This window comes from Rhamphochromis longiceps, linkage group LG22, assembly GCF_057381845.1.
Source record: "Rhamphochromis longiceps isolate RC_006_pf linkage group LG22, R_longiceps_female_GT1.1, whole genome shotgun sequence".
Lineage (NCBI taxonomy): Eukaryota > Metazoa > Chordata > Actinopteri > Cichliformes > Cichlidae > Rhamphochromis > Rhamphochromis longiceps.
Genome location: NC_140577.1, coordinates 19874588 through 19894492, shown reverse-complemented (window position 1 = coordinate 19894492; position 19905 = coordinate 19874588). Strand labels below are relative to the sequence as shown.

At 40.3% G+C, this 19905-nt stretch overlaps 1 protein-coding gene across 1 annotated transcript in view; it reads right to left on the bottom strand.

Moving 5' to 3' along the window:
• Window positions 1-16328, bottom strand: part of rapgef5a (Rap guanine nucleotide exchange factor (GEF) 5a) — a 51564-nt gene extending 35236 nt beyond the window's left edge. The window contains exons 1-4 of the mRNA XM_085395719.1: window positions 15990-16328; window positions 3906-3956; window positions 1337-1443; window positions 662-783 (exon numbers count right to left, since the gene is read on the bottom strand). Coding sequence (XP_085251845.1) covers window positions 662-783; window positions 1337-1443; window positions 3906-3956; window positions 15990-16133 — 424 coding nt within the window. The 5' untranslated portion in view covers window positions 16134-16328. The remainder of the gene's footprint in view (window positions 1-661; window positions 784-1336; window positions 1444-3905; window positions 3957-15989) is intronic.
• Between the last annotated feature and the right edge of the window lie 3577 nt (window positions 16329-19905).

The following is a 19905-nucleotide window of genomic DNA, read 5'->3' as shown; positions in this document are numbered from 1 at the left end:
GGAATTTTAGCAGAGGTGCACAGTGTGGGAATTTTTCCTCATATCGAATTAGTACTGACAAAAACGAATGAGCACTTCTAAGTTGTAGTTAACGAGCAGAGACACAGCAGACAGAGTCGAAGTCCTTTTATGAGTAACTGTGGATTAGCCAGACTGATGAACTGCACCTGAACACAACTGTTCATCCTCTGAAGAAACATTTACTGCCTTTAAAAGATGAATTTACAAAGATGAAGAATGCAAACAAATGTTTATATTACCCCGTTACTAGTCCACTTACACCCAGGCACAGCGGGGTATGAATGGAGCAGTCTGATATTAGATTAACAGACTCGTAGATGTGTCAGTGCTTAGCAGGGTGTTGTTAACAGGGAGATGTTTTGGGGAGAATAATTATTGAGATTATTCGGGTTATTGGGGGCTTCAGTGTAATTTAATTGTTGGAAGTTTTATCTCAGAGAGCTAATTCTGATAGTTCATTTGACAAGATCTTAATTTAAAATCAGGTTGAATCAGAAAATGAAGCTTTTTATATTACTTTGTTTTGTTTGGAACTGGTATCTCTAAAGATGTGTAGATTGTTGTTGAAGGTGACTGTGAATGTTAAAATGCAGTACACTCCGCAGGCATGGTCGGTGTTTGTGCGTGTATGTGTTTTTACCAGACAGCAGGACTCCCAGCTCCAGCAGCACCTGCCAGACACGCACAGCGGTAGTCCGACAGCGCACATACACACATTGCTCACACAGCCACTGCACCAGCTCCACTCCCACATAGCTACGCCTGTTAAAATACACAAATGAAGATTTTCAGCACACAAATATGGCTACACAGTGTTAGCATGCATAATACATACACACACACACTCATACGCTATTCTTCCCTTGGCACACAGTTTGTCATTCTTATTTAGTCAATACCCATTGATTATTCATTAGTTCTCTGTAAGCCTTTTCCTCCAAAACACTGAACTATTCCCATCTGCGTTCCCTCAAATAAACTCCTCGTCCATGTGTGCTTCTAAATGCGTTTGTCTGACTGTACGTGCAATGATTGTTAAGAGTATCTATTTATTATTTCCCCAAGATGTTTGGACTGATTTTACATACATTTCAGTGTAACGTTACATGCCCCATTGTAGTACATGTATTCCCAGACTACCTTGTGCTTCACTGCAAAACATCTACATCCTGCTTAGTTCGTCACAGAGCAAAAACAAGTTGAGCGACCAATAAGGATGGAGCACAAGAGTGACTGTGAGTCAGTGTATATGCTTCACTGGACTCATCGATTCAGGTCTGCACAAAGACACGCAAATAGACAGAGACAAGTGTACCGTATGATTCTGGCCAGGTGTATCTTGTCCTTCGCTGGGTATGGTCCATGTGACAAGAAAGCATTCCTCACAGCCCGACCAGCACATGGAAAACTCTGGGAACAAGACTGATATAGAAACAATAACATAAAAATAGTGTTATAATGTTAAAACCTGCGAACTTAAAAACTAAAAAAGGACTAAATGCCAAAACTCTCAGTATTGGTTTAAACATGAATTTTTAAGTATAACAAGCTAATGTGGCTACATGCAGCTGTCATTGACTGGCTCACAAGGACAGCTCGATTTCTTTCCCCCTCAGGAACTGAACATTGACCGTCTACACGCTCAGCAATAATCCTGCTATTGATGCTACCGTAAATAAGACCGTATTTCAATTAAGCTGGTTACATGGGCTGTTTGTTCTGTTCTATTCATATTCCCTGTTACATTCAGCAGAGTGAGGCTCACTTAGAAGCTGATGAGGCTCCACTCACATTATGTTACAACATTAGAGACTCTCTTTATGTCCCTATCCCATCTTTTTTATGTAGTGCAGCTTTGTGGCTGCTGTGTACACAGGTTTTTCATAATAGATAAGTCACTAGGCAGTACACATGGTACCTGAAGAGTCCTATATATATAATGCATATAATGGCATTATAAAAAGATGAGAAGAAGCATGAACACCGTGAGAGGATTTCTTCACTTTGACTCAAAGAGAATTTTTATAAGTTTTGATGGTTAAAAAATCAGGATCACTTTGACTCTTTTTGGCTAGAACTCACAAATTTTGTAAAAGTAACCAATTTTCACAAAGACAATCCACTAGGACAGAACAATGACATTTTAACGTTTCATAACCAAGGTTTAATGCTGTGCCTGGACAGACCTGGGTGTAAACAGCAACTTTAATAATTGTCATCATATTATCATGCAAAGGTAAGAGCAGAAAACCAGAACATCAGTGTTAGACAAGTTCATCAGGCTCACAAAGGCTCCATCAAAGTTACAGGTTATTCTTGTGCGTGAAGTGTAGCACACTGTTATATCCAAGACAACTGAATTTAGTTAACCACTAAATGAAGGTTCAGGAGTATTATGAGTCCATGGTCAATGGTAACCACGCCAAATAAAGAATGGAAATATGTAAATGCATCAGCATGCCGTAGCATTGACCATATTACCATATTACAGGCAACAACCGTGCCTTACTAATGTGCGACCCAACCAATAGGACAACACTCTCCATAACAACGTGGAAAAGCAACATTTCAACAAGTTATTACATCATTTGGTGTTTCAGTAAGTTATTTATTATCATTTTATGCAAAACTTGTTAACATCAAGACCTGCCATCAATAGTTTGAACTGAATATTGTTCAGTACATCAGGAGCAAGAATTTGATGAAATGGAAAGTAGTGTGCATGAAAGTAATACTGTGAAACTGAGGACCCATTAGGTGACCACTGTGTGAAAGTTTGCTTACATTCTAAATAATACTACAGGAGTAGTTCATTTGTCCTTTGACCAGACGAGGTAAAAAGTATTGGAAAAGGAACATTTAAAGTGGTTTGAAGTCTGAGTTAATTTCCTAATTAACTGAAACTTTGGTTATGTTTAATATGAACATTTACTACCGTGATAGTAGATTTTTGGAAAAAAAAAACCAAACAAACAAAAAGCAAAAACACAACAGGACCCCTTTAACTTTAAGGTACTAGCTTGTGGTTGTTCATCAAACTATAAAGGAAGAATTTAAAATTTCTAAACTCGAAGCAGAATTTCTGATCATTATTGGGGGCGGGCAAAGTAATGTCATCAAAGCCTGCGAAACGAATAGCCTCAGTTCATCCATACTCACGAGGCCCAAAGTTGTAAGGTGGAGATCAGTCTTAACTGTCTGACTAATAATCATCATCTAAACTAACCCGCCAGGTTTATTGATTAGTCTAGCTTTCAGTTACCAGATTCAGTTAGTTTTCACCTCCTGTTTGTTAGACAAACTTCATAGCAAGATTTAAAATGGCCTAGCAAAGACTGCAGCTTCTTCTTTCAAAGATCTCCTTGCATAGGTGTTCATGGAAAGGTTTTCAGAGTTGTAATGCTTTAGGCACTACATCAGATGTTGTGTATGGAGACTTCATTAAGTATATAATGACATACAGCCAATAAAAAATACAAAGTACTGAGGGGCAAAACAACCTGGCAGGTACAAACATTTTTTGGCACAAGTAACAGATTTGCTTTTGAATACACCAAAGCTCCTCCTCAGATGTTGATTTCTTTGCTTTACTTTTTCTTTCTTTGGCTCTTTTTTCCCCGGTGTTGAAAGGAAAACTTCTCCTGTGTGATATTTAATCTTTGAGGTCTTCAGAGTGCTGTACACACACATATTTGAATTTCAAATTAACGCTGTGTGTGTAGTGTGTGTGCACGCGTCTGTGTAGTTGGTGAAATTAGCCTGGAAAAACCCTCAGGTAATATCCCCACTGATGTAATTTGTGTTGGGATTAAACAAACACACTTTTGCTTGACAGCAAAACTAAAAGTATGACATCACTTTCATGTGTGCGAGTGTTCCCTTACCTTATGTACAGCAGGTCCAGTGCTTGGTCCGGGGATAGTGTCAGGTGATTGCTGTTGAAACACAAAACACAAGCCATCAGAGCCAAAACACACAAAATGACACACACAGAGTAAATACACTAAACAAACATGAGTGAGGTGAGTGAGGCCAGTTTTACCATTCCCAAACGACTAGGTTTTGTTTAAGCTTACTTTCCAGTCGATTGGGTGCTTTCATGCTAACACCTGTTACTGCAATAAACCTAATAAACCTCAAGAACATGGCTATTAATTTATCTAATAAAAATATCACAATCTGCTTATTTAAACAGAAGCGTTTTCTCTCTGACATTAAACCCGGAAAACTACAGCAGTTCAAATCCTGAGCAATATAATTCCAACTGCCAGCTCACTTATCACATCGTAACAATGACACTACAATAAATCCTTTCTTCTTACCACCATCATGACACCATTTTACAGCATTTGCCTTAGGTGTATCTACTGCACCTCTACTTCCCCAATCAGAAAATAAGCTGTTAATCTTTATGGATTATTATGGCGCCAGGGAAGGAAGATAACAGTGTTGAGACCGTGTTGACACACTAGCCCTAAAATAGATTAAAATTGATAGTAATTGTTAGATCAAGTAGACCGCAAACGAACTTCATAGAGACCACAGTTTCTGTTCCACTCTAGTGTGTACAGTATGATGTCATTTCCTAACTCCTTGTCTTGCTTCCTAAGAGCCCCATTTGAGTGGGTCTTAACAGTTAATGACTCCTTATGGTTTAAAAATACAACAACTGGTAATTTTTTATGTTCCTTTTCAAAGAATAAAGACCCCTTTGTATATGAGGTACAGAGGTTAATTTAATAAATTTATTAAACCACCTGTAATAAGCTACAAAAAAAAACCCAAGCTAAAATGTTTTATACCCATACTGGACATCTTTGAGAAGTCAGGAATTAATCAAGCATAACATTCAACCAGTAGAATAATAATTTTAAAAAACTGTAATTTACCACCTTAATCCAAAAAAATGCTTTACTATATGCTTTACATTTTACTGTATAACAGTAAACTCCCATTTGTAGTACAACCTGACTAAACCAACTATGAAAACATTTGCTCTAATGCAGTCTTTACTGCAGATATGTAGCCAGTACTTAATATTAGTTTTGCAAAAGCACCTCGCTACAATGATTGTAAAAAAAACATGTTACTTTATCCATAACCTGTTACTATTCACCTCCCCCAGTCTTTGACAAAGCTTGTTTAACACTTGAGAGAACAAAAAACCTTTGTTAACAGTGACCAGCAGAAAATAAATAAAGTCAAAATGAAAAATCTCTACAAATATTTCTCATTCAAGCACAGATACTAAGGACAGGATGACCATTTTCATAAACATTAACTCCACTTTATAATGCCACACCTAAATCATCACTGGTGTAGCCCGGGGTTTTTCGAAGTTAACTCTTCAGTTATAGAAAAATCACCTCTCTCTAAACAAGGTGTGGTAAGAGACTTTAGCTTAAACAAGCTTCTACCTGCCAGGTGAAGTGGCTGTCTTATTCGTTTTTATCTCAAATAACTCAGCTCAGACAGAAGAAATTAGGTATTTGCCACTTCATATAGAGCAAAGGTGTTACTAATAATGTGAATGATGCCTTCATTATACTCAAGTCCCACTAAGTCATGACTTTGTCATAGTGTAAAAGCAACTCGAGGTGACTATTGCTCTGAAGGGGCACTATGTAAAGTACTGTGTAGTCTTCAGTTACCCTCATTTCTTTACATTTTGCTAGATAAAAATACATGACAGAAATAGATGCAGTGATTTATCAAAACGTGTGCATACAGAGAAATACAGTGGGGCAAAAAAGTATTTAGTCAGCCACCGATTGTGCAAGTTCCCCCACTTAAAATGATGACAGAGGTCAGTAATTTGCACCAGAGGTACACTTCAACTGTGAGAGACAGAATGTGAAAAAAAAATCCATGAATTCACATGGTAGGATTTGTAAAGAATTTATTCGTAAATTAGGGTGGAAAATAAGTATTTGGTCACCTCAAACAAGGAAAATCTCTGGCTCTCACAGACCTGTAACGTCTTCTGTAAGAAGCTTTTCTGTCCCCCACTCGTTACCTGTATGAATGGCACCTGTTTGAACTCATCATCTGTATAAAAGACACCTGTCCACAGCCTCAAACAGTCAGACTCCAAACTCCGCCATGGCCAAGACCAAAGAGCTTTCGAAGGACACCAGGAAAAGTATTGTAGACCTGCACCAGACTGGGAAGAGTGAATCTACAATAGGCAAGCAGCTTGGTGTGAAAAAATCAACTGTGGGAGCAATCATCAGAAAATGGAAGACATACAAGACCACTGATAATCTCCCTCGATCTGGGGCTCCACGCAAGATCTCATCCCGTGGGGTCAAAATGATCATGAGAACGGTGAGCAAAGATCCCAGAACCACACGGGGGGACCTGGTGAATGACCTGCAGAGAGCTGGGACCAAAGTAACAAAGGTCACCATCAGTAACACACTACAACAGCAGGGAATCAAATCCCGCAGTGCCAGACGTGTTCCGCTGCTGAAGCCAGTGCATGTCCAGGCCCGTCTGAAGTTTGCCAGAGAGCACATGGATGATACAGCAGAGGATTGGGAGAATGTCATGTGGTCAGATGAAACCAAAGTAGAACTTTTTGGTATAAACTCAACTCGTCGTGTTTGGAGGAAGAAGAATACTGAGTTGCATCCCAAGAACACCATACCTACTGTGAAGCATGGGGGTGGAAACATCATGCTATGGGGCTGTTTTTCTGCCAAGGGGACAGGACGACTGATCCGTGTTAAGGACAGAATGAATGGGGCCATGTATCGTGAGATTTTGGCCAAAACCTCCTTCCATCAGTGAGAACTTTGAAGATGAAACGAGGCTGGGTCTTCCAACATGACAATGATCCAAAACACACCGCCCGGGCAACAACGGAGTGGCTCCGTAAGAAGCATTTGAAAGTCCTGGAGTGGCCTAGCCAGTCTCCAGACCTCAACCCCATAGAAAATCTGTGGCGGGAGTTGAAAGTCCGTGTTGCTCGGCGACAGCCCCAAAACATCACTGCTCTCGAGAAGATCTGCATGGAGGAATGGGCCAAAATACCAGCTACTGTGTGTGCAAACCTGGTAAAGACCTATAGTAAACGTTTGACCTCTGTTATTGCCAACAAAGGTTATGTTACAAAGTATTGAGTTGTATTTTTGTTATTGACCAAATACTTATTTTCCACCCTGATTTACGAATAAATTCTTTACAAATCCTACCATGTGGATTCATGGATTTTTTTTTCACATTATGTCTCTCACAGTTGAAGTGTACCTCTGGTGCAAATTACTGACCTCTGTCATCATTTTAGGTGGGGGAACTTGCACAATCGGTGGCTGACTAAATACTTTTTTGCCCCACTGTACAGTACACTACAGTTCTAACAAGCTTGAAAAATCAATATTTGGTATGGCCACCTTTATCCTTCAATACAGCCTGAGTCTTCAGGGATAGCTCAGTAGAAAGACATTCAAAGCTGCTCTTTGGATTTTTTCTGCCCTTTGTTCTGTTCTCTGTCAACATGATCCCACACTGCTTCAGCAGCACTGTTCAGGCTCCGGAGAGGCCAATCCACAACTGATTTTGATTTCTGTGTTGCACTGTGTGCTTTTCTATCCAGGTATGCAAAACCTTACGGCACTTTTCTGCTTTCATACCTCAAACTATTTTGACACGATCCCCACCACCACTGGCTAAAACACAGCTCTAAACTATCGCAGAGCTCCGTTGTTACAGATGGCTGTAGACACAAACTCTCTCCTGACCACCTCCATACACCGTTAAGATGATTTGAACCAGAAACTTCAAATTCGTCACCCTATATGACCTGTTGCCATCTGTTAAATCCAGTGCTTGTGTAACAGGACAAAATGAATGCAAAAATACAGGAGAGCATTAAAGCAAAACCTGCTGTCTGTGTTGGATTTTTGAAAGCTTATTTTCCAGTACACAAAGGTCCTGTAAGTGGTCACTATATTACCATGTCATGCAAAAATACCCAGCTTAAACAGTTTTGATGAGAAGAATTCATATGGCTAGTTATTGCATTTTGTTCCATCAGGAAATTGCATGGTGGATTAAAATCTGACTGCACTCTTCTGCATTCACTTCCCTCAGTTTCACTCAACTGTGGTACCCCTCTCCTAATCTCCACTGTTAGTAAAACTGAATAGAGACACATCCCATATAAATATTATAGTTGCTGCCAGACACAATTTATAAAGATTTTCTTTCAAATTTAACAATAACAATTTTTCTTCTAGTGGTTTAAAAAAATAGGACAATTTAGCATCATTATCAGTTGATCTGGGGTAAGAAAATATCACATACTAGTATTTGCTTTTAAAATGCTTTGGTAGTACTCTCGAGATAAAACAGAAACTGCAGGGTTGTATTAGAATGACAATCACGTTGCCATCATTCATTAAAAAGAGACAGATAAGAACCTTCTGCAACATGAGTGCAACTGGTCTGGGAGCTCAGTCAGTGAAGCAGGATCACTGACAGAGTTGTGGGTTTGACTCTCAGCAGAAACCTCTGCAGTGAACTGAGCAACTGCAGGCAGTCGTTGCTGCCCTTAGCTTCTCGCTGGCTGGCGATACCAAACCACCAGATGAAACCAGAGCGATTCAGAAACATTACCTGATCAAATGAAAAGCACCTAACTGTGGCAGACAGATCTAGATGAAGAAATACAAATGTGATGATGTGCAAGACGAGGAAGAAAAGAGGAAGGCTGAACAATTGACATCAGTCTCTGAAAGTATGAGAGTATGACAGATGGAGAGGAAAAGAGATGAGGCAGTGAGAGACGGAGAGATCGTTTTAATTATAATCGTGAACGAGTGGTAGAGGGAACAAGACAGAGAGGGAGAGAAATGCTTGGCTGTGGCTTTGAGTTGCAAGAAAATGAAATAGAGTGGTGATTAGTGAGATGTGGAGCTGCGTATGTGTGTGTGTGAGATCCTCATTTGAGCGATGATACTGTCTGTGATGTCACAGGCTCGCACACACATACAGACACACTCAGGGCTACAGTGTATGACTGCACTTCTTTTTAATGCAAGTTACAAAACACTTGCTTACTTTTCATTATAGAAATAGATTCACTTTCTGAGATATATGCTTCTTTGCTTATTTAATGAGAGTCTGATGGGAAGATCAATACCACTCCTACTCATGGCATTAAGTTTAAAACTAAAGCCAGAAGCTGGTTGGATTACCTAAGACCAAAAACGATACCAGGGGAAATACATAGTTTGCATCTCTCTAAAGGTGACAGGGTTCAGAAAATTAATCATAACCTCAGGGGTTGAAAAAGAACTAACAGAAAAATGAAGGAAGTCAGCTATAGCGTGCCGCTCGTACAGTTCGGCTGCACAATTTGACAGCAGAAACATAAACACTTAACCCTGATCCAAAAATGCTTTTGGTATCTAGAAATCAGACAAACTCTATGAGGAAGCACTTCGCAAGAGCGGGAAGGAAAAACGTCCTTTTAACAGGAAGAAAACTCCAGCAGAACCAGGCTTTAAGAAGGGGCAGCAATCTGCTGCGACCAGTTGGGGGTGATGTGTCGTATAAACACATAGTGATGAAAAGAAGTGAGTGTAGAAAAAAAACATTCGATGTATCATGGGAAGCCCCCAGCAGCCGAGACCTATTGGAGCATAACTACGGGTGGATTCAGGGTCAACTGATTCAGCCCTAACTATAAGCTTTATTAAAAAGGAAACTTGGCAAAATTTGCATCCCATTTACCCTAAGAGTGAGTTTTTACTTCATCTTGCTAACCAAGTTAGCTGCCTGTGGAGGTCTCAGTTGTGTCATGAAATATTTTTCGAGTTTAGGCCACACATTACGCGTTAGAAGTGGTAGATGGCAAACCACTTTAAAGGTCTACACATTAATCGGTTTGTCCATTTTTTATCTCCCCTTATGCAAATATACTGATCTCTGGTCCAAAAGCAGTTTTTCCCCTTCAAAATAAAATGTGAGGTTTGAGTATTCGTTTGATCTGCTCTGTCATTATTTTCAGTAAAACGTTGTTTGCTCTGAAATATGTCAGGTCATTGTGGACATATTCCTTTATATTAGTAAGCAACAGAGCTTCTTTCCTGTATTTGTGCACTGTTTGGACTGGGGATCAAGTAGAGCACACCAGCCAGCCAAGCGCACAGACAAAATAAATTGTTTCTGTGTCTCTGTAGCTATCTTGTTCTGACTTTCTTTTGTCCTGGTCCTTGTATCTTCTCTCTCCATCTCTGTTTCTCCTCATCTGGTGAATACAGATCTCTCACGAAGTCTTTGTTTCTTCTACCATCATCTCTTCTCACAAACATACTTCAGACACATACCAGCATCAGAGGTGTTTCATTCATACTGTTTCACACAAAAAGAAAACTGCCTGCTATGTTCTTGTCTCTTTGTCTGTGCTTCAATTTGTATTTCAAACAAGCACACACACATACAATATGTTGCCATGTTGTATCCTATAACAGAGAAGAGAAGAGAAGATGAATGAAAGCTATAAAGAGAGAGCACATGCTGACACGCTTATCTGTGTGATGACTTCAAAGTGTGTATACAGCAAGAGAGAGGAGAGAGAGCGAGGTCATTATCTGCAAGAAATGGATTACTCAGATTAGATTGCTGAGCACAGTGAAGAGCTGTAGCACAGTATGCTTGGCAAACCCTCCTCTCTCTCTCTCTCACACACACACACACACACACACACTAAGCTCCTGTCGACTCCTCAACACATCTGTCATACAAGCAAGTCAAAATAAAGACATCAAAGAAGCTATAGCTCAATAGACACATATAAATACCCAAGCACACAAAGGCACAGTTAATCTGTTAAGAAACCTATCCAACAGCCCACGCCCTTCTGCAGGCACATGACCTTTGGCTTAAACGCATTCAGTTAGTCTTTATTTGTTTCTGTCATCTAAGAACAGAAAATAAAACAGTCTTGAGTTAGTTGCCTGATCAAAAATCTCCAATTTCTTCTTATTTTGAAGGTTTCCTGCGAGTATTTACACTCTTATAACTTAGGTTTTCCCTGTATCTGTGCATAATCTCTGAGATGTTTCTACACTTTTAATGGATTTAGAAAGGCGTCACATTGGCGTGAGGTTTAAAGAACTGACTGCTCAGACACAAGAAGGAGTTGAAGCGCAGATCTGTCCGAGGGCATCCCTAATTCTTAAATACAAGAAACGTGGATACACCAGAACCCTTTCACGGTCAAACTGAGCAATCGGGGGAGAAGGGCTTTCGTAAGAGAGATGACCAATACCCTGATGGAGCATGGCTGAGCTCCAGAGATCATGTGTGGATACAGGAGAAACGTCCAGAAGGGCAACAATCACTGCTGCACTCCATCAATCAGTCTGAGCTTTATGGCAGAGCAGCCTCTCCACAGTGGAACATGTAGAAAAAACCTGCATGGAGTCTGCATAAAAATACCTAAAGGACTGTCAGACATTTTCTCTTTAAAATACACAGTTATATCAAAATCTACTTCACCTTGCAGTAAAAGTGTTTTGAACATAGATTTATGGAAGAAAATTTAATTCACTCAGTTTTTAGCATGAGGCTGCAAAGTCTGGAACTGAATACTAGCTGGATTTGATGTAGCCCTCTGAAACCATTACCAGACCATCTGGTGATGTAGACTGCTGTTTTCTAACATTTTTTAAAAAAAAATTAAAGCTATTACTTTGCTGAATTAAGAAAGTATTGTGTGACATTTGAATCCCAAAATAATTTTGGAAATTAACAGAGCTGCAGGGCTGCAATTTTTTGTACTTTGTTTTGTCAACATAATCATTATTTGGGGTAAATACCCCTTGCGTAACATCACATATGTTCATTGCACCTAACAATTCTATGTCAAATGCTCCAAAAGTGGTAACAAAAAACATAAACGTTGGATATAACATTAGTATGTTTCTCAGTTTGTGGCCATTAAGAGCCTCTCTACTCCTCGGTTGTCTTTCATCTTACTTACATTAAGGTAGGATGCCTTATGGAAGGGAAATATGGCTGGAAGACATAGAACACAACACAAGCCACTATTTTTGTGCATATTAAAGCAGAAATGAGATCATCCTCTGAGAAATATCACCAGCTTTCCTCTAAGACAGTGATCATAAAGTCAGATAGCTCGCATTAAGAGTGCTTAAGGTTTCATAATCTCATCTTACCGCCTAAAGCAGAATGCTGTATATTTGACTTCAGTTTGCAGAAGAAAATGTTGAATGTTTAAGTTCAAGTTTGAATCAACACAAAGGCTTAACTTTTCAAATTGTTGTTATAGCAATTGTATTATAAAACACACCTTTATAAGTACCATTTAGATATGAAAACTTGGTATTGTGTGGGGGCAGCAGTATAATTTCCAGCATGTAGTCTATCATAAACTCATTAGCAGCGAGGCTAAAAGCTGCAACCACAAAACCACAGAACAAAGCAAAAAAAAAAAAACACAAGAGTGCACAAGATTATTTCTCCAAATATGCCACTCCACATTTGTTTTTTCAAAACACCTCCTCCATCTTTAACTCTTTCCTCATAAACAACATCTAACAACCTCCCAAATTTGGTTTGATGACCATTAGAATATTTTACGGGTTTTTCCGAGCATAGCTTCAAATTGGCAGAGGCTAAGCTCACTAACTCCTCATGCACACTCAGTCATTTTGTTCTGTAAGTTTCCGTGAAATATGACAGAAACCGCTCAGTTCAGAAAAGAGCTTCAAGGGTTACTCCTAGTAGTCCTTCAAAGGGGGTAAAGAGTTAGCATGCATAATTCCTTGGCTGTCTTTAAGAATGCAAACACATGGAAATGCAAGAATCAGGCAATACAAAGCACTCCTGCTAATGTAACGCAAAGTCTCTGCACCTCTTCAATTATGGCAGAAAATTCTATATTACCGTACAAAATTACTGACATCAATACACAGAATCTGGCTCAAGGGAAACTAACAGTTGACAGTTTTTCTTATTACTGTTGGCAGCATTGCCTTTTAGGTATGTTCAACACGCACAGAGGGCGAGCCGGGGGGAGTCCCAGCACCCCACATGCCACTTTCAGTAAATACAATCACGGAAGAGGCTGTTGTTAAAAGGATATGAAGCACTTAATTGGGATTATTTTGGTTTCAAACCAGGAGAAACGTTAAGCCAAAGGACGTGAATGTAGCTTCAGATAACGGATGCCGCTGCCTGCAGACTCTACATGAACAAGTCAGCAGAGACAATACATGCTATTAAATGATCAGGGTGCAGAACCACACATGCAGTTGTTGGTCTAGTTCCATGCTTTTTGAACCGATGTTGCTTTTAAGCATGGGTTGAATGCCTGAAACACTACAGAAGGCTTGATTGTGTGAAAGGCAGAAATCATTGCAGCATTCATTATATTTTACTAAAGAACACAGATTATTACATTTGATAAACAAACTCAACATGACCAAGACAAAAATTAAATGGCAATCGACTTGCCAAATTGCAATTAGCCACTCGCCAAACTCTATTGAAAAACTACAATGCACTGTGGTTACTGACTTTTCAACTGCCCTTAAAGGGTTAGCAAATCTCCCTGCACCTGTCACATCGCAGCCAATAAAGGAGTAATAATTGAATACAAGAGCAAGTCACAACAGACTACAATGCAGGACAGGATTTTTCAAGGTGAGGCTGCTGCAGGCTGCAACTTTAGGCGACAGATGCCTCCGTACAGGACAACAAGCTCAATTCACTTTATGAGCTGTCACCAAACATTAAAGAATCAGATAATGTGAAAAAAAAAACCACTCACGCAGGATACTGAGGACTTATGAATGCCTTCAGATACACGTATTAAAAAGTAAAATATCTCAAGACATGTGCATCTTGTGGGAGGGTACCAGAAAACTCTCCAGTGTTAATGACCAATCACCAATTAACAAGCTTTTGTTGAATCCAGATGAGCAGTTGCATTCTCTGCAAAGCAATCTTAAAACTCTCAGTTAAGCTAACTTTAAAAATCTCAGATAAAACCACAACTCTTATATGTAAAATATATATCCACAGGCTACACCAAAGCACTGAAATATATGGGCTGTGACTCCGAGAGACTAAGTCAGCAAAGTAGCCGATGCGTTCCCAGGAAGGAGATTGTTTACTTAAGCATGATTTTTGTTGGGCAAACAGTCAGAACTAAAGAAAAAGCATATATTTATATCAACGAAGACAGCAAGGGCTTTCTTTTTACTGTATGTGGTCAGATCATTCTTATTCCTATGTATCACCCACCTCTGAGCCACAAAATATGTTGTTGCATCTTTAGACAAGTGCCTCAGGTGCTGGTGCAGTGCAATGCAAAACAATCCCAGGAACCTCCCATCCAACAACTTTTTGATTTTTTTTTGTGCACATAAAAATAAAGTGTATTGTGGGTATGCCAGGTGAAGCAGAGGCGACTGAAAAGAGCCTGGTGAGGACCAGTCTGTGCAAAACACCCATACCTTTACACTACTTACCTATGCTTCATCACACTCACCCGCACAAACATAGAATGCTCACACCAAGATATCAGAAGAGAATGAAAGATTCTTCATCTACTCAAGCCTGCCATTATGTTCGCCTTCATGGGTACTGCACAAAAAGCATGGTTAATTCACAAAAGGAGGTAAATCCACCCTCTAATGCAGCCGTTCTCTGGTGGTTTTATAATAACATTCTTGAGTGGACTCACTTTAGTTGTCGTGTACAGCTGCTGATTTATTTTGACTGGAAAACGGGATCATACAAACAGGTAACAGGAGACTGAGTGGCCCCGATCAGTGGGTCATTCAAACATCAGTTAAAATGACCAGATGGAACATGACAAAGTGTTTATCTCTTTGGTCCTATGTGGCTTTAAACTACAAATGTTGCATATTTTTAACACGTCTGTCTCCAGTGGGACTGGAAGGAGTGGCACACAAGTCTCTGATCTCTAAGGAGGGAACTCAGAGACATATTTTTTTCCCTTTTTCCCCTCCTGGGTGCCACTGATGATGAAGATGAGCAGAACTGACACTTTGAGCAGCCATTTGGCTTGTCAGGTGTGTTAGTGCCACAGTTGGGCACATCAAGTCACAGTTACTGCTTAGCCGGCCAATCATGGAAAAAAAAACAATTCAAAGATACATCAGATGGAAATTCTGATTTGATATATAAATATTAGGATAGCTTATTCGTCAAAGAACAGACCTGACTCAATCAGATGTTTAATCGTTTGACATTAGTTTGATAACCAATACATCGTTAAAGTTATTTACACAAACAAAAATGCAAGTAGGTGCTAGTCCAGACTTCTTTTTATGTCCTCCCATGAATGCTTTCTCTGTCTGATGCTGTTATCTCTGATTTCTGGGTGAGCAGGCACACAGTTAAACAGAAAAAATCATATGAATACATCACAGTGGACTCAGAACTTGTGATGGTCATTTCGTCATAATTATTTATTTTATTTCTCTACTGAAAAACAAAAACTACACTTACAGAACATTACTGTGCAATCAAAATAACTGTGTTATGTAGCAGTGAACCTACGCACATTCCTTTATATATGTGTATATATATATATATATACACATCTATAAACGTGTCTAATTTTTAGTGTATGTAAGTAGGTGTATCTAGTCAATATGGTGGAGGTGGTGTTGCCTTGACTACCAGAGTGTGAAGGTATGGTGTCCAACAGCAGTTCTGGTTATTATGGATGTAGCGTGCATACGCACGCGCGCGCACACACGTACACACACTGGGTGCCTCTGCGACAGCGCTGTTCACAGCAAAATACAAACACCTGAGTCGTGACAGGCTTCCGAAACGGCTTCAGAGCCTTCACGGCGAGATGTCGGGACTGTTAAAAAAAATAAAACCCGTCCACCTTTCACCAGACATCAAACACGGAAGGACGGACAGTCAGACAGCGGTCGGTTTGAAGTACTCACGCTTTTCTTCCGCAGGTGAAGCCCGTGCTTCAGTAGTCCCGGCAGATCCCGGATTTTGTGTTTCAGCTGAGCTTGGTCTCTTGCGCTCCTGTTCCACCGCAAGCCCGCAAGTAAGCCGTCCTCTGCGGGCTCCGAGTCCTCCATGGTTCCTCTACTTCTCTCTGTCCTCGAGCCGCCTCTCTGCCTGCCTGCGCTCCCGGTGCCTACTATATCCTCAAAAGGTGCACCGCCGCCCGCGCCTGTTCGCCATTTCCCCCCGCCTCGCGCTCCCACTCAGCGACCTGCATCTGCAGCCGAACCGCGCGCAGCCTTAACGACCTACTCAATGTATTCCGCAGCACGCGACGCCGCTGCTCCACCCAATGGCTCGAGCGTCCTACTCTTCGGTAGGCTGCTGCCAGGTTCGTGTGTGTGTGTCTGTGTGTGTCTGTGTTGTCCGCGGGAGGGGGTGTCACAGGTGCAAACGAACATTGCATCACTTTCACCTCTCATCCTCCACCAGCCTGTCTACACCGGGGGAAATATTCACAGGGACTGGTGGAGCTGGCACCATAGTGTCACTGCTTATTTCTGTTAGAAGTTGAAAACTTGAAAGCTAATGACAGCAGTGTTTGGGGGAAGGGAGGGGGAAGAAGAAGAAGCAGACGGCACCCGGTAGGGCTACGTCACCACTTTACCTGGCTCAAATTTCCATAGGTAAACAAAGAGCCGCCACAGAGCGAACCTGTGTGGGTGTGCCTTTCGAGGTAGCTGACATTCAAGAGAGCATTTTCCTCATTTTAATCCATATTTTATTGACCTAACGTTTCAGCTTAACCTTTCTCAGAAGCACCTGTGTACCACTCTGTGCGAGAGGGGTACACCATGTAGCTTTGTTGTAAGTTTTTGCCTCATGATGTCTCTTATGTGGTTCGCCCTACCATAGAAGTCCATAATAGCAATTATTAGACTGAAAAACGAGATGGTGTTGGTGTATCACCGTTAATTACAGCATGCAACACATTAATAATGTCACTTATTATTTTTGAATAATACATGACAAGCATTATAAATTCTCTTGTGAACAATCAAAAACTATTCGTCAGCAAGTGCCACACAAAAAACATTGCTAAATCAAATGGAAAGTTAGCTATTGTAAACTCAATCTTTGATCCAATTGAGCCCAGGATTAATTTATCCAGCTCAGACAGGTTCCCGCATATATGGCACAAATCTGGGTGCCACAGCGATTGCATGGCCCTGACTGTAAAGCATAGAGATAGAGTCTGATCATATGACGCTAAATGAATGGTAAAGATGTCAATTTATAGATGGACATGTGATAATAGCACCCAGAGTCTCCAGAAGTCTGATAGGAGAGGAACGGTGCAGTATAAGAGTGATTTAAACAAACCAATAGAATTACAGGAGAAACATCCAATAGAAAATCTTCAAGGCATTTTTAAGTTAGATACAGAGACACTAAACAAAGAGAAGCTGAATAAATAGTGGTAGAACATTTTAAAACTGGTCTCCTCCAAGCCAAGGAGAATTAAGTATGTCATCAACAATAAAAGTAAACTAAAGTTTTATTCTTTTAAAAGAATAAAAGATTTGTAAAGTCTTCTGAGTTCCAGCTGCGGAGCTTGTGTTTCTGTTGGACTAAATCTAAGCAGTTAGTTTTTCATTTGGCTTTGAAGTGATATTGCATAAGTGGTGTGTATATTTCTGTTAAATGAACAACAAAAAAAAGAGTTTGATGGAAAATTTCAAGAAGAAAGCACTAAAGAAATGCCCAAAAACTTCCATTCACCAGCCACTTTATTAGGTACATCCGTCAGTACCTCGTTGATGAAAATCTATTTAAAAAAAAGAAATCAATGAATAAATCAATCACGTGTCAACAACTCAGTGCATTTAGTCATATAGATCTGGTCAATGTGACCTGCTGAAGTTCAAACTAAACATCAGAATGGGGAAGAAAGGTGATTTAAGTGACTTTGAATGTGGCATGGTTGTTAGTGCTAGACCGCCTGGTCTGAGTGTTCAGAAACTGCTGATCTGCTGGGATTTTCCCACATAGCCAACTCTAGTGTTTACGGAGAACAGTCTGAAAAAGAAAAAATAGCCAGTGAGCAGCAAAAGATGTCTTTCTGATACCAGAGGTCAACAGAGAATAGCCAGACTGCTTTGAGCTGATAAGGCAACAATAACTCATATAATCTCTTGTTACAACCAAGGTATGCAAAAGAGCATCTCTGAACGCACAACATGTTGAACCTTGAAGCAGATGGGCTACAGCACCAGAGGAGCACAGCAGGTGCCAATCCTGTCAGCTAAAAACAGGAAGCCGAGACTACAATTCACAGGAGCTCACATAAACTGGACAGTAGAAGACTGGAAAAACATTGTCAATCGGATCAGATTTCTGCTGTAACATTCAGATTGTGGGATCAGATTTTGGTGTAAACATCATGAAGGCATGGATCAGTCCTGCTTTGTGTCAATGGTTCAGGCTGGTGATACTGGTGTAATGGTGTGGGGGATATTTTCTTGTGCCCATCTGGCACAGTGTTAACTGAGTACTGTTGCTGACCATGTCCACCTCTTTATAACCACAGCGTACCCATCTTTTGAAGTGATGCCACAAAGTTCAGATCATCTTGAACATGACAATGAACTCATTGTACTCAAATGGCATCCGAAGTCACCAGATCTCAATACAGTAGAGTATCCTTGAGATCTGGTGACTGTGGAAAATTCACATTATGGATGTGCAGAGGCTGTTTTACTGTTGAGGTCTTAATAGACAAACATTGTGAGCTGTAGCGACACTCACCCCATATTATCCCGATGAGTTACTGCTTGTTATTACATAGTTTTACCAGGAGAGAGCACCAATGAGTTATACGTTCAAATGTGAACATGATAATCACTGTTCTTTACAGTTTGTTTGTTAGTTTTTTGTGTGTCATTTGGCTCCAAAAACAAAGAGCATGAGCCAGTAGACTTATATCAACCGGATGCCATTGTAACAATAATGGGCTCAGCAATCCACCAATCAAGAGGGTGAACACTACACTGAGTCTATGACCTAACCCAGGAGGTTGCAACATTAGCTGCTGCTCTGAGGGTCACAGACTCTTACCAAAATCCAGATTAAAGAAATATCCGGCCTGCTTCTGGATTAAACAGGATTTTGACACATTTCCGGAACTGCTGGAACAGTACGATTTCAGATCCAAGGAATGAATGAAAGATCTCTCGCTCTGTTTGTTTCTATAACATTTTATTATGCTTATTTATTTTCTTTTATACATACATAAATACACACACATGATCTACAATCAGGAAAAGATCGGCAGTTCGCGACTGGGAGGAGACACAAACCCAAACTTGGGGGATGGTTGCATCAGGAAGGACATCCGGCATAAAACCTGTGCCAAATCAGTCATGCGGATCCATCCACTGGTGACCCCTTGGGAAATAAGTAAGCAGGTGACAGTACCTTCTAGTACTGTAATAGACTATGAATTGTAAGGCGTATTAATCTCTGAAGAAAATATGTTTGGCTCTGTGGCATGCACATGAGAGACAAAGCCTGGGGGCTCGGCCTGCACAGGAGCGCAGTGGCCTAAGCAACAAGGCTGTAATACCCTCTGTAATGTATTCAACACATTTTAAAATTCATTGGTATTATATGGGGCAATAAAGCTTTTCTTATTCATAATTCCAGCAGTAAAATATTGTTTGCTGTCCACTTGCATCATAATAAGAAGGATGTGTTTTTGCTACTTGCACTACACACCATGCATTTCTTTCTGGATATTCTTTGTGGGTTTATGAGTCATGGGGGAAAAGAGTAAATTCACTATATGTATTTAAAAAGTGCAGCCTTCTCGGGAAGTTGTTTAATGTTCAATGACCTGATTAAAAA